Here is a 16,715-nt window from a genome sequence, read left to right as displayed (position 1 = left end):
CACGACTGCAATTCACCTTCATTTATCAGTATACAGCGACCAGTTTGTTATCGATTCATACCCGTATTATGGCTACACTTGCAGTGCACCTAATAAAATTTCACATCTAGTCGAGAGTGTGTAATTGTTAGTGTATGCTTTTTGCGATTTTAATGCTACTGTTTTAGAACTTTTCCATGATATATTTGTATCAATAGAGACACAAAGTGAGTGTGTAAAATTCAACTACTGGAATATTTGTTAATTTTTGATTCCCTGCACTTCGCATCTCTGTACTACTACGGAGTATTTCATATCATCGGTTAATGCATGATCTAGGGGATAGCAGTTTCTCAGTGGAACAAATACCTCTAAAAACTTTAAAAAACTAAATTTTGAAATTCTAATCATCCGATTATGATTACCGAATATCAGAAACCGATTTAGATCAAACAGAATTAATTTTTACCATAGGTTACTGAGATCCTCAAAATTTGTACGTCCCTAAATTCCGTTGTCCACCGTGAACAACAAAACATTAGCATATTGTAAATGATATCTGTCATTAATTTTTGTTTCAAAGCATAATGTACATAAGTTAAATTGTCTCGTGATATCGCCAGATGACCGCTCTAACGAAAATATCGAGATTCTTGACCAGAATGACGTTTACAAAAATTATGTTCTCACACTACGAATAGATTCTTTCTCTAGAATTTATTTTTGTGTACCTATAGTCAATTATATTTCTGTTATTTCACAGGGCCGATTCTGTGACATGGAATCCTCATAAATTGATGGGAGCTTTACTTCAGTGCTCTACGGTCCACTTCAGGGAAGAGGTATGGCTAACGTAATTTTACTTTGTCGCTGTGCTCATTTAGCTAACTCTAGTGCTAAAAACAGTAAGAAAACATTGGCTTTAATTTTAGTAAGAAATTTCTGAGAATGCACGTTTGAAGCAAAGCACTCTATTGAAGCGAATCATGAATTGTGAGAAAACCGGGAAAGAAGAATATGGCTCTGAGCACTATGGGACTCAACTGCTGAGGTCATAAGTCCCCTAGAACTTAGAACGACTTAAACCTAACTAACCTAAGGACAACACACACATCCATGCCCGAGGCAGGATTCGAACCTGCGACCGTAGCGGTCGCGCGGTTCCAGACTGTAGCGCCAGAACCGCTCGGCCACCAGCGGCCGGCTAAGAATATCGGAGCGTTTGAGATGAGGTGCTATAGAAGGATGATGGGAATTTGGTGTATCGATAAGATAAGAAATGAGGATGTCCTCCGCAGAACCGGCGAGAAAATATGGAAAACATTGACAAGGAGGGACAGGTTGATAAGACGTGTGCCAAGGCAGCAAGGAATATCTTCCATGGTGTCTGAGGGAGCTGTAGAGGGTAAGAAATGTAGGGGAAGACAGAGCTTGGAATATTTGCAGCAATTAATTGAGAATGTTGGGTGCAAGCCCTGCTCTGAAATGAAGAGGTCGCCACACGAGAGGAATTCGTGGTGAGCCACATAAAACCAGTCAGAAGACTGATGACACGGAAAAATGAATGCAGCATCCCTTACAATTTTTTATGATATTCATATCGGGTGCTGGCACTAATAACTTCAGTTTAAATTCACATTTTTTTTGTTATCTATCATTATATTAATTTTGGAAGAGAAATGAACGAACACAAGCATACCTGAAAATACACTGCTCAAAAGAATTAGGGGAATATGACTTGGGGCGTCTGTCATACTCCATTGAGCAATAATAGAGGACTGTGTATGTTATTAAACCTTTATCTTTCACAAATTAAGCACACAACAAAACATCATTACATTCTCACTTTCTTACACAAAGAGAACTGAAATGTCCGACAGGTGTCGAAAACAAAGTTAAATCAGTCATTCATCACGTCATCATGGGTGCTTTTCATTGGACTTTGAGAGCTTCATTAATGTGTATGCGCTTCGTGAGCATTCATCACTGCCTGACACCTATATGATATGCTACATATAAGACCACGGAGCTCACCCTGTGGTATCCGTTCCCATTCCTTAATGAGAGCCCATGAGAGTTCTTGGACAGACTGTAGTGGAACAAGACGACCTCGAACACATCTGTGAAGCATGTCCCACATATGCACGATGAAGTTTAGGTCGGGACTCACCGCCCGCCATTCCGTTACTTCAATGTCCAGGCTTCGTAAGACATCCCCGCTGACGCCCCCGCATAGGCCCTATCATTAGAAGGAACTCAGGGCCACCACCTTGTGCAGCAGCCACCATATGGTCCAACAGGTTCTAGCTGTAAGGCGAACATGGCCAATGATACGAGACGTATGGCTGTCAACATTGAAGCCTCCCCACAACATCACAGAACCTTGGAAATCTTGTCTATTTCCTGGATAACAATTGGCAGGTACCGCCCACCAAGGGTTTCCGCACGCGATCACGGCCATTACCTTGCGTCAGAGGATATCTGGACTCGTCTGTGAATAACACGCCTCGCCAGTAACGAAGTTGCCAGTTGACATGGGAACGGCAGAACTGAAGGCGAGCAGTAAGACGTTGTCGTGTCACGGGGGGTACTCGAACAGGACGTCTGGGTCGTAAGGTCTTTTCTCGTAATCTGTTCATTGACGTCTGATCGGACACAGAGGCTCCAGTGGTCCTTCTGAGATCGTCTTGAAGTTATCTGCCGGTATGCGTATCACGATGCCACGCAGAGATGGCAGAGAGGTCTTCATGTGGTGCTGTAATGCGTCAGCGATCTTGTCCAACTCGCCTTGTGTATTGACCTATCTCCCTGTAGCGTGTCCACAACCTACAGATGACGCATGGAGAGGCATTGACATCTGCAGCAACACGATCGAAATTCCGGCCTTTTTGGATCAAACAGACTGCCCTTGCAGCTTTCACTGCAGTAAGATGTCGAATTGCATGTGCTTGGTTACATACAACGTCCACAAATGACAACTGCCATCTGCATACGTCACCATAAAACACTGGAACACCTGCACTCGCTTCCTTCTGAGGGGTCACCTGACACTGTATGCATAACACAGCAAATAGCTGGAGAATGATTTTAATTGTTGCCTACATTGAAAGCGAAGATCTCAAGCCATGCAATAAGACCACAGATCCCGCCTGTATCAAAATAGATTTAATATAACGAACGTTGAGACACATGTCCCCCTAATTCTTCTGAAGAATGCACAATAGCAATTCTTTTAAAAGTACGCGCTGGTAGCAATAGAGGGCCCCAGACTGTGCAGAACTGGAACCAAGAGGACATGTGACCCACCACCGCTGACGTAAGTGTTGGCAATAAAGTGGTGTGTGCATGCGCAAGTCAGTTGTACGGAATCGGCGCAATATGGTGGATCGATGTGCTGACGTAACAGAATGGCAGAAAGGATATATCATATTTGGACGTGCCCATGACCGCGCAGGGAAAGAAGCTCCCGGATTTGTTGGTACATCACCGCCGACTATCCAACTTACACGCCGTTAGAACACTGGTTGTAAGAAGGTCTTAAACGACAGGGGCCAGAGATAAGGGTCACGCCTTGTACATAAAAATCGGTAACAAACGGAACAGAAATGACTGTTTTCAGTGATTGCAAGTCAATCTCAACAACTTTCCTACCGAACATTCCGAAGGGTACTGTGAGCAGCGGTGAATTCCAGTACCGTAAACTGGGTGTACTTGACCGATTTTCACATTCATTTGTGATTACCATGACAGTTTTTTAACTTCTGTGATATTTATGCTAGTGAACACAGGAGCTTGTATGAATGGATAACATATTAATTAGCACAATACATTTTCTAAAATGCCGAGCAAGTAATGGAAAAAATTGGGTGGTTAAAGTGAGCATGGATTTGGGGGTACATTGACCGGCCATACTTCCTCCACAACTGTCAGCTAGCAGTGCATTTGTGGTCATTATACCGAAAACATAATAAAACTTTGACCTTCAAGAAATATACACGATGTTCCAAAGCTTTCTTAAGTGCTTTATTAAGCCTCATAAAAGAATAAACCTAGTACGGTACATAAATTATAAATATAATGAAAGGCACTAGGATGATGTATCACACATATAATTCCAAATTTAATTGAGCATATAATGCCTTCAGTTTCATTCATCTTGAATCTAAATCCTCATTTCGGAACATCTTGTGCAGTTGGAACTGAGGTGATATGTTCTTCATTCTTGAGTCAATATCTGGCACTTGTGGCCAAAACAGCTTCATTCCTTGTTTCTGGAGATATTTTAAATTCTGTCTTATACCCGAATCACTGCATGAACCCCAACAGCTTCCAATGTGCGCAATATATGAATGACATTTGTTGTTCGCAGTTGTAGTCACACTGACAGTTACAAATGAGGCTTCGTCTGTATGCTGATGGTTAATGTATGTGTTTGTTAGTTCCACTCTGTCATTGGCATCTACGCTGTTTAATAAATTGTGTACCTGTAATCTTGGGGTAACAATGGCCAGTGGCCAAGGTAACCCCGAAACAAAGAAATCATGCACATGGCCTCATAAATCGTAATATAGCGGCAGATATATATGTATGTGAACAAACAACTAATCAGTGGTCTGTTTTGATAATTAATCGAGTAAGATACATGATATAGTTGGAAACACCGATGGCCTTTCAGTTAAATGGTATTGGTGAATTTTGTACAACCAGATTTTAACACATGTTTTCGTATACGATTATAAGTCGCAACAAGTTAGCCGACTGTTGCGAAAGAAAATCGGCACTACATAGCGCCATTTAGCGTGCATTGGTGGAATTTTACCACCAAACAGTATATACTTAACACGCAGCTGAGAGCCATAGAGAGCTTTGAAACTTTTGGTGTATGAATGGTCAAAGTAAACGCGGTGGTCAAAGTACATGGTTTACGGCTTGCTGACAGCGATACATATAGCTGCACATCTTCGATGGGCCAAAAAAGTAGCTGACTGGAGGCGTGTAGTGAGGTCTGACGAGTGGTGATTTTGCAAACTTTTAAAATAATGCAAAATGGCGAGTGCACGGTGGTCTAGTGCGGCTTTTAATCCGCACTATGTGAAGGGTGTAGTTCATGACAGAGGTGGCTCTGTAGTGTTTTGGGAGTGTTCTTCGTACCATGGTTGGATCAGCTCCTTCAGGTTGCCGTGAACATGAACCATTATCATATTTCAACATGCACAGTGACCACTTGTTGCCGTTTCTCCTACACGTGAGTATGCTGTGGACGTACTCATCTTTCACGAAGACAACAGCTGTGCTCACAGGACTGTGCGCATGCGTTCCTAGTTGTACGAACACTCAGGCACCTTATAGTTCGACTGGCACGCTAAATCACCCGATTTATAATCCCATAGAAAAGTCTGGGGATATTTGGGATTGCGATGGAACATAGCATCCAACAACACCGAAACCTGATAGCTCTATTGTATTTAATCATCAATTAATGACTTCAACGGGATATGACATACCTCAAGAAACTTCCGAACTCCCTTCTTCCACAAACACAAGTCATTATCAAGGCTAGAAAGGTGTTAAACGGTATGTTTTCAAGGGTGACTAATATTTTGGTAATATCCTTGGCAAAGCCAGCGGTGACAAACGTATCCCATCTCGTGTAAAAGATGTATGAAGAAAGCGAAATACTCTCCGATTTCAACAAGAATATAATAATTCCAATTCCAAAAAAAAAGCAGATGCAGACATGTGTGGATATTACTCAACTATCCCTTTAATAAATCATGGTTGCAAAATACTAACACAAATTCTGTAAAGAAGAAGAGAAAAAACTGATGGAAACCGATTTGTGGAAGTTCAATTTGGTTTCCGGAGAAATGTAACAAAATGTGAGGCAATACCGACCTTACGACGTCCCTTAGAGGATAGGTTAAAGAAAGCAAACCTATTTTTATAGCATTTGTAGACGTAGAGAAAGCTTTTGACGATGTTGACTGGACTACACTCTTTGAATTTTTGAAAGTATCATGGGTAAAATACATGGAACGAAAAAAGGTTACTTACAAGGTGTACAGAAACAAGAGTGCACTTACAAGAGTCGAAGGACATGATGGGGAAGCAGTGGTTCAGAAGTGAGTGAGGCAGAGTTTTAGTATATCCTGCATGTTATTCAATCTGTACGTTGAGCAAGCAGTGAAGCAAACCAAGGAGAAATTTGGAGATGGAATTAAAGTTCAGGGAGAAGAGATAAAAACTTGAGGTTTGCCGGTGACACTGGAATTCTGTCAGAGATAGCTAAGGACTTGGAAGAACAAATGAATGGAATAGATAGTATCTTGAAGAGAGTTTATAAGATAAACATCAACAGAAGTAAATTGTGGGCAATTAAATATTTTTGTGGCATTTGTAGACTCAAAGTTAGCTGCTGACAATGCTGACTGGAGTAGCCTCTTTTAAATTCTGAAAGTAGCAGGAATAAAATTCAGGGAGCGAAAGGCTATTTACAGCTTTGACGGAAACCAGATGGCAGTTATACGAGTCGAGGGGCATGAAAGGGAAGCAGTGGTTGAAAAGGGAGTAAATCAGGGTTATAGCCTATCCCTGATATTAGTCAGTCTATACACTGAGCAAGCAGTAAAGGAAATCAAAGAAAATTTTGGATAAGGAACTGAAGTTGAGGGAGAAGAAATAAAAACTTTGAGATTTGCCAATGACATTGTAATTCTTTCAGAGACAGCAAATAACTTTGAAGAGCAGTTGAACGGAATGGACAGTGTCTTGAAAGGAGGATATAGGATGGACATCAACAAAAACAAAACGAGGATAATGAAATGTAGTCAAATTAAATCAGGCGATGCTGAAGGAATTAGATTAATAAATAAACCAACACAGTGAGATCACTTCTTTTATCACCGACTACCAGTTTCAATCTCCGTTGCAGATTACCTTCAGTTCTGGGGCTACGAAGTGCAGTTTCTCAACTCAAACTGCACTTTGTGGGTCAGACCCGAAGATCATCTGCAGCGCAGATTGAAACCGGTAGTCGGTGATAAAACAAGTGATCCGGTCTCCTACAACATGGTGTCAGTTACAAAATTAGATCAGGTAACGAGACACTAAAAGTAGTAGGTGAGTTTTGCTATTTCAGCAGTGAAATATCTGATTATGGCCGAAGTAGAGAGGACAGAAGTGTAGACTGGCAATGGAAAAAAGAGTGTTTCTGAAGAAATTTGTTAACAAAGTATATAAGTTTGAGTGTTAGGAAGTAATTTATGAAGGTATTTATCTGGAGTGTAGACATGTATGGAAGTGAAACATGGACTGTAAACAGTTTACACAAGAAGACAATAGAAATGTGGTGCTACAGAATAATGCTGGAGATTAGATGGGTAGATCGCGTAACTAATGAGGAGATATTGAGTAGAACTGGGGAAAAAAGAAATCTGTGGCACAACTTGATTAAAGAAAGTATTGGTTGACAGGACACATTCTGAGACATCAGGGGGTCATCAGTTTAGTATTGACAGGAAGTGTGGGGGGTAAAAGTCGTAGAGGGAAACCATGAAATTCAGTAGTTATTCGGATATGAAGAGGCTTGCACGGGATAGAGTTGAACGGACAGCTGCTTCAAATCAGTCTTCGGACTAAAGACCACAACAACAACAACATTTCAGTCTTCTCTGTGCTGAAATCAGGTTATGTGAAAAATGGTGTATCCTTTGTATCAAGTACAAAATAACGCAAAGATGAAGCTGCACTTAAGAATCGTTAATCAGAATTGTCTATCACCACATTAAACTGTTACAATTTGCCACATAATCCGCAGGAAGCATGAATCCAGTGGCAAACCATTCCACTACGAGCTGCCAACAATAGAGCTACAGCATTCCCGTGTTGTTCCCAAATCAACACTGAATTATTATTGACGGTGCTACTCAGTACTTACGTTCGGAATCTCAGTATAGACTGAGATGATGAGTTTCATTGATACTTTCAGCAGCAGGATTACAAATCATTGTCGAAGAGAGACTGTCTATTACTATACCTAGATAACAAAGGGCAACACTAGAAAACACTAGCCAACAAAATTTTACTTTTTTCTGTAAGTGGCATGAAAACAGCTAATATTCATGTTTTCAGGTGTGTTGATATCAAAATGTTAATGAAAATTCAAGATTATCTCTCGTTTTGAAGTTATGATAACTTTACGTTATTTCCTATATAAGCTTAGGCATGTACACTACTGGCCATTAAAATTGGTACACCACGAAGATGACGTGTTACAGACGCGAAATTTAATTGACAGCAAGAAGATGCTTTGATATGCAAATGATTAGCTTTTCAGAGCATTCACACAAGGTTGGCGCCGGTGGCGACACCTACAACATGCTGACATGACGAAAGTTTCCAACAGATTTCTCATACACAAACAGCAGTTGACCGGCGTTGCCTGGTGAAACGTTGTTGTGATGCCTCGTGTAAGGTGGAGAAATGCGTGCCATCACGTTTCCGACTTTGATAAAGGTCGAATTGTACCCCATCGCGATTGCGGTTTATCGTATCGCGACATTGGTGCTCGCGTTGGTCGATATCCAATGACTGTTAGCAGAATATAGAATCGGTGGGTTCAGGAGTGTAATACGGAACGCCGTGCTGGATCCCAACGGCCTCGTATCACTAGCAGTCGAGGTGACAGGCATCTTATCCAAATGGCTGTAACGGATCGTGCAGTCACGTCTCGATCCCTGAGTCAACAGATGGGGACGTTTGCAAAACGACAACCATCTGCACGAACAGTTCGACGACGTTTGCAGCAGCAGGGACTATCAGTACGGGGACCATGGCTGCGGTTACCCTTGACGCTGCATCACAGACAGGAGCGCCTGCGATGGTGTACTCAACGACGAACCTGGGTGCACGAATGGCAAAACGTCATTTTTTCTGATGAATCCAGGTTCTGTTTAGAGCATCATGATGGTCGCATCCGTGTTTGACGACATCGCGATGAACGCACATTGGAAGCGTGTATTCGTCATCGCCATGTCTCGGTCACCTCTTGTTGTGCAATTGACGGCTCTTTGAACAGTGGACGTTACATTTCAGATGTGTTACGACCCGTGACTCTACCCTTCATTCGATCCCTGCAAAACCCTACATTTCAGCAGGATAATGCACGACCGCATGTTGCAGGTCCTGTACGGGCCTTTCTGGATACAGAAAATGTTCGACTGCTGCTCTCGCCAGCACATTCTCCAGATCTCTCACCAATTGAAAACGTCTGGTCAATGGTGGCCGAGCAACTGGCTCGTCACAATACACCAGTCACTACTCTTGATCAACTGTGGTATCGTTGCATGGGCAGCTGTCACTACTCTTGATGAACTGTGGTATCGTTGCATGGGCAGCTGTACCTGTACTGATTTCTCAGGATCTATGCACTCAAATTGCGTAAAAATGTAATCACATGTCAGTTCTAGTATAATATATTTGTCCAATGAATACCTGTTTATCATTTGCATTTCTTCTTGGTGTAGCAATTTTAATGGCCAGTAGTGTATTTACCTTGGTGTTATCCTTCGGAGTAAGGTCACTGAGGGTGTAACGGCTTTGCCTGGCGTTTGTAGTTTTCTGCATGTGATTCCTTGATTAGTGTCCAGCAGTAATCGAGTAACACTGATGCACTCCACTTTCCATGGTAAGTCAGTCACATATCCAAAATTTGTTGGTGGAAGCGTTCTCCATGCTCGTCTGTTACAGCACCACAGTTTTCAGGGAAGAATTCCAAGGGATAATCTAGGAAATGTAACTTTTAGGATACGAGTATGTTGCACCCCAGTCTGTTGAAGTAATGCAGAAGATTTGCTACAAGATCCTTATAGTTTTATGCCCTCTTATTTCGTGGAAAGTTTGTTGAAGCATGAACAAGGGCATCCCAAGCTAACTTTTCATCACCTGTCAGGAATGTGTTGAAATGCTCATCTTTGCACAGGTGGCGTATCTGGCGACCCACGAAAATTCCCTCTTTTATTTTAGTCTCACCAAGACCTGGAAATTTCTCGCGCAAACAGAGAAATGCTTCCCCAGTTTTGTCACTGGCCTTAAAGAAGTTTTGTATGAGGCCTAATTTTACGTGAAGAGCATGAAGATTTAGAATTATGTTCTTGGTTTCTACAAGTGCTTCATGCATAAGAATTTGAAATCCTGGTTCAAGTGATTGACGCTTAGGCCGATATTTCTTTTGATGATGAAGAGCTTTGGCGCGTCTGTGCCAGAGGCACAGGAAGCAAAAGAGTTTGGTGCAGCCTTGTTGCAGCCCAAGGGATATGCCTATGACTTTCAGATCCTTGGAAACCTGCCATTTAAACCTGTCATAGTTCAATCGCAATAACAACTGTTTCATATTATCATATGTTTCTTTCATGTAAGGTGCGTACCCAGTCGGAATCGATGGTAACACATTCCCATCATGCAGTAGCACACACTTGAGACTTGCTTTGGAGAAGTCGATGAACAGCCTCAACTAATTACTTTTGTAGTCAATGGCCAAAGCTGCCATTATTTTCACCTTCGAAGAATGGAAGGAATGGCATACGGCGATTACGGAACGCAGTCACATTTATTGTCCCATTAAAAAAGTTCCACTATTGTCTTGATGCCAACAAATGGCTCTGAGCACTATGGGACTCAACTGCTGAGGTCATTAGTCCCCTAGAACTTAGAACTAGTTAAACCTAACTAACCTAAGGACATCACAAACATCCATGCCCGAGGCAGGATTCGAACCTGCGACCGTAGCGGTCTTGCGGTTCCAGACTGCAGCGCCTTTAACCGCACGGCCACTTCGGCCTGATGCCAACAGCTCAGCTTTACCTTTTGGCAATTTCATATCTCTCACTAGGTCATTAAACTCATACTGTGTTGGTTTTTGGAATCTCGGTACACTCATAGTTACACTCAAATCAGGATCTTTCAAAGAACTGGGTTTTGAAGGAGCTGTCATACAAAAGTAACAATCATTCACATGGTTTGATGGTTCTCGCTAGATCTTGAGTACAGCAAAGCCCATGCAAGATCCTTTACGATTCAACGAAGACGATGTGCAACATACATGAGGAGCCCAGGGCTTGTCCGAGCTTCCACTTCACAGCCAAAGTACAGTCTTCATGCTTTCCTAATATATGGCGTTATTGGCATCCTTTCCAATTTCAATGTAGCCTGTCCGCAAATGTAGCAAAAATTGTCAGCACTGTTTACGCATTTGCGACACATATTGCATCTCAGGAATCACGATGACCAAACGCACTAACTGCACTTCAGTAACACGTTGTTCCAGCGTACGAACAGAACACAGCTTGTAACAGACAAACCATGCTTAAATGAAACATGCTCCGCTTCTAACTTCCTCTTCCCCTTCCCTTTGTTGTTATGAGCCCGGGCTAAAAATAGCGACAAAATACACACAGATATTGTTGCCTGAAACTTCATCATTCTGTCTACCGTCAGTGGAATTTCGAAGCCCATAACTATGGGAAGGGAGTGACAATGAATGCTAATAAGATATAGTTATAATGAAATTCCTCCTCCTTTAACTTGGAAACTAGATTTAATTTAAGTTTTTCATTGTTGTTTTCGTTATCAGCGTGGTCGATATAGTTAACAAACATTTATTTCATCTCAGTTACATTTTCACTGTTGACTCGTGTAATAGACACAGAAATTTACGTTCTAACCATGTAAACATTTTGACAGCAACACATTGCTCTTTTGTTGCTGTACAACCACCTCAGCCAACATAAGTAATTATGGCAGCATGTGGAATAGGCAGATAGGAAACTTCTTTACAATAAAGAATTAACTTCATTGTGATATAATAGAGCGATAGGGCTTTTAAAGGTTTAGGTGCAGTCGTAATTAATATTTCCTTCCAGTTTGAAATCCTTTATCTTCCGACGCCGACGGGAACGACGCCAATTTTTCTGCTCAGTTGGTGTGACTTAATGTATGGGCGAATGTGCATCGACATTACTACTGGACGTTACTGCAGCTGTGTAATAATATGAAAGGACTGTACATCCATAGCTTTGTGTTCTTCCCAAAATGTTATGCCCCTTTATTATTTTTGTAAAAAACCGCCTTTTCTTGCTGCACTGTGTTTTGTTCCTCCCAGACGTGTTTCGCGTTTTTCGCTTTAAGGCATCATCAGTGGCATCGAGATGATGTAGCCTTAAAACGAAAAAGGCGAAACGCTTCTGGGAGGAATAAAACACAGTGCAGCAAGAAAAGACGGTTTTTATTTACAAAACAAATATTTCTGTGCTTGCTGCGGAGAATGGCCACGCAAAGAAACTCGTTTTTATGCCCATGTTCTCATTGTTTTACTTATGGACTGGTGTATACATTTTGCATGTTGACAGGGAATACTCATCAGCTGCAACCAGATGAGTGCTGAGTATTTGTTCATGCAAGACAAGCTGTATGACGTCCAGTACGACACAGGTGACAAGGTGATCCAGTGTGGCCGCCACAACGATATCTTCAAGCTCTGGTTGCAGTGGAGAGCTAAGGTACTGTAATAAATCGCAGGCATAGCTTTTCGTATGTAGTGTAGAGCGATTTACCTAAACTAGACCGTTTTTTTTCATTACCCCAAAACAAATCAATCTCATTCCCTAGAGCAGGGTTTCCCACACTGTGTTTCGCGGAACACTGCTCTTCCACTGGCAATGAATAAGTGCTCCGCGAAAGAGTGTTACTAACATGGCGTTTTTCCCATATTTTGACGATATTAATAATTTTTTAATTTTATTATGATGTGTTATTTGCTATGATTGGAAATGAAGTAATCACTGAATGAAGCATTTTTAAAAGTTTTATTAACCTTCAAAAATAACAAGGTATTCCATCAAAGTACCAGGATTCTCATTGTTTTCCGTCAAAGAGAAAGTTTGGGAACCCCTGCCTTGGAGATAACTATAAGTTATCCGATATTATTAACGATAACACCTTGGAAGTTTCTAAAGTTTCTGCTCAACTTTTATCTTTTTCCCCTAGTAATGCACAAATAAACACCTCTGATTCTTACGTTACATTAATCATAATTACAGGTCTGATCATAGTAGTAGCCGAAACAACTATATACATATACAGGGTGAAGCGAAATTCGCGCACTCGGGCTTCGCAGCGCGACTCCTCACATGGCAGCTATAAAAAAATGTCTGTCACAGAATGTCGTCCGGTGTGTACATCCGGCAGGAAAACGTCGTTAAAGAGTGCAATCTGGCAACACTGTAACTACATGTATGGTAATTACCTCTGTTAACACATAACAGTCGTGCTGTTCGGTTAGTGCAGTGGATAGAGTTATCGGTTCGCATACAGCAGGTGGAGGGTTCGATGCGCGGTTGGGGGTGCATATTTTTTTTAGTTGCTACTTTGATTCAGACATTTCATACTGTTATATACACCGTTTCTTAGGTCACATTTATCGTAAGTTTACAACGTTTTGTAACGCTTAATATAACAAATACGTGATTAGACAAATAAGAAATAGACAGTTGAAACAAATGACCTGTCATGGGACAGAATAACTACAAAAACAATATCAATTTCTAGATTCTAAAGACGATAGCACAGTACAATATCACAACATATACTTGTCATTTATACTATATGTAATATGAGTGCTCAGATGACACACATTAGCAACCAGTGACAATAATAATGTCCATATTAATGACTGCATGACCTTCACAACAAAATACGTTGCCCTCAGAACAACAGATGCTCAAACGGACCTGCCTTCACGTCGAAACATTGCACAACTCGCCGAGTCATACAGCTGTGGATCCTTCGCAGCAAAGCTGCATCCACAGTAACAAGAGTAGCATGAACACTCGCTACCAATTCTTCCACATTCGTCAGTAGAGTAGAGTACACGTGCTTCTTCAGGCATCCCCACAGGAAGAAATCCAGGGGATTTAGTTCAGGTGTATGCGGTGGCTATACAACTGGACCTCCACGTCAGAGCCATTTCTCTGGAAATGTTCTGTCCAAATACTGTTGCACATTAATTCCAGAGTGTGGAGGTGCACCATCTTGTTGGAAACATATCCACTGCCGAACATGTAGTGGAATATCTTCCAGAGCACCAAGCTGATAGTTTGAGAGGTATGGCTGGTTCAAATGGCTCTGAGCACTATGGGACTTAACTTCTAAGGTCATCAGTCCCCTAGAACTTAGAACTACCTAAACCTAACTAACCTAAGGACATCACACACATCCATGCCCGAGGCAGGATTCGAACCTGCGACCGTAGCAGTCGCGCGATTCCAACTGAAGCGCCTAGAACCGCTCGGCCACACCGGCCGGCTTGAGAGGAATGCATGACACCTTCGTTCAGTCAACCGGTCAGGCAACATGTAGGGGCCCAAACACCTGTCGCCCAATATTCCGGCCGAGACATTGATACCAAAGCACATTTGATATCTACGGTCACGGGTGACGTGCGGGTTAACCCCACACCAATGGTGGGCATTGTGCATATTGAAGACACCCTCATGAGTGAATGCTGCTGCATACGACCATATTACGGCGTTCAAGAAGTCATCATTTGCTTCTTGTTATTGTTGGAAACATTCACAGAATTGCATCCGCTGATGGCGATCTGCCGGCCGTGATGGCCGAGCGGTTCTAGGCGCCTCAGTCCGGAACCGCGCGACTGCTACGGTCGCAGGTTCGAAACCTGCCTCGGGCATGGATGTGTGTGACGTCCTTAGGTTAGTTAGGTTTAAGTAGTTCTAAGTTCTAGGAGACTGATGACCTCAGATGTTGAGTCCCATAGTGCTCAGAGCCATTTGAACTATTTTTGATGGCGATCTGCAGAATGCTGGTATTGCGTGAAAGCATAATGATAGGGGTGCAGTCAATGCTCATGCAGCATGTTAATGACCGTGCGTTGCCAGACAAGCTACGTGTACTTCGCTGGGGTTCTTTGTGTATTACCTCCAGAATAGCTTCCTCAGTAGCTGAAATATGACAAGCCTGTGGACCACCTCTGTCACGCGATGGTGGAAGGAGAGAACCTGACTCCCAAAGGCGTAGCTCCGGACGACGAAACACATTTTTGTTTGGATGGCGTCGACGAGGATATCTAGCAGCATATTCACGAGCGGCAACACCAGCCCGGTATATCAGAAGCACCAAGAACCACATATTCATCGTTTGCGGTTGCCATACGCCTGCCACACTGGTTTACAGGTTTACAATGAGAAAATTCGATACGTGTACGCATGTAGATTGGAGTCTGTCACGGGCGCGTTATTCCGCTTAAAAGTAGTCCCTGTGCGCTGGACAGTGCATACAGTGTAAATACGCTCTCAGTCCTGCGCGCTGTTCCACCTAACGTGCATTATCCCTCTGACAGATATTGTTCTCCATGATTCATCCCGACACTGCTAATTGTGAAATGTTCGATTTCGAATTACACTGTTTCCCTAACGGTAATAGACGTGATGTTTCCGCAATCCCATCGATAGAATAATAATAATAATAATAATATACCAATATTGACCTACTCATTTGGAGTAGTGAAATGGTGTAACACAGACCTAGAAGCACTCAATACACTTACACGATCACAATGCCACAAATATAGAATACATCACATACATTCAGCAACAGAAAGAGTCACATTAAGCAGAAAGGAAGGAGAAAGGGGATTTATCGACATAAAAAACCTACATTACGGACAGGTAGACAATTTAAGAAAATTCTTTATAGAACGAGCAGAAACTAGCAAAATACACAAAGCAATCACTCATATAAATACATCGGCTACACCACTACAATTTCATAACCACCTCTACAACCCTTTAGATCACAAAACATCAACAGATACGAAGAAAGTAAATTGGAAAAAGAAAACACTACATGGCAAGCATCCGTATCATCTAACACAGCCACACATCGATCAAGACGCATCCAACATATGGCTAAGAAAAGGCAATATATACAGTGAGACGGAAGGATTCATGATTGCAATACAGGATCAAACAATAAACACCAGATATTACAGCAAGCATATTATGAAAGATTTCAATACCACAACAGATAAATGCAGACTTTGCAAACAACAAATAGAAACAGTAGATCACATCACAAGCGGATGTACAATACTAGCAAATACAGAATACCCCAGAAGACATGACAATGTAGCAAAAATAATACATCAACAGCTTGCCTTACAACATAAACTTATAAAACAACACGTTCCCACATACAAGTATGCACCACAAAATGTACTGGAGAATGATGAATACAAATTATACTGGAACAGAACCATTATAACAGATAAAACAATACCACATAACAAACCTGACTCATACTCACCAATAAAAAGAAGAAATTAACACAACTAATCGATATATCCATACCCAATACAACAAATATACAAAAGAAAACAGGAGAAAAAATTGAAAAATACATCCAACTGGCTGAGGAATTCAAGGACATGTGGCATCAGGATAAAGTTGACATTATACCAATTATACTATCAACTACAGGAGTCATACCACACAATATCCACCAGTACATCAATGCAATACAGCTACATCCAAACTTATATATACAACTACAGAAATCCGTAATTATTGATACATGTTTAATTGCCCGAAAGTTCCTAAATGCAATATAACATATACCGTACAGTTAAAAGGAAGTCACGCTTGATCAAGGTCCGCGTCACTTTC

At 41.7% G+C, this 16,715-nt stretch overlaps 1 protein-coding gene across 1 annotated transcript in view; it reads left to right on the top strand.

The window, feature by feature from the left end:
• Window positions 1–16,715, top strand: part of LOC126249714 (glutamate decarboxylase) — a 262,230-nt gene that overhangs the window by 220,154 nt on the left and 25,361 nt on the right. The window contains exons 8-9 of the mRNA XM_049951395.1: window positions 743–821; window positions 12,384–12,533. Of these exons, the coding sequence (XP_049807352.1) occupies window positions 743–821; window positions 12,384–12,533 (229 nt within the window). The remainder of the gene's footprint in view (window positions 1–742; window positions 822–12,383; window positions 12,534–16,715) is intronic.

This window comes from Schistocerca nitens, chromosome 3 (genome assembly GCF_023898315.1).
Source record: "Schistocerca nitens isolate TAMUIC-IGC-003100 chromosome 3, iqSchNite1.1, whole genome shotgun sequence".
NCBI lineage: Eukaryota > Metazoa > Arthropoda > Insecta > Orthoptera > Acrididae > Schistocerca > Schistocerca nitens.
This window is presented reverse-complemented; position numbering and strand designations above follow the sequence as displayed.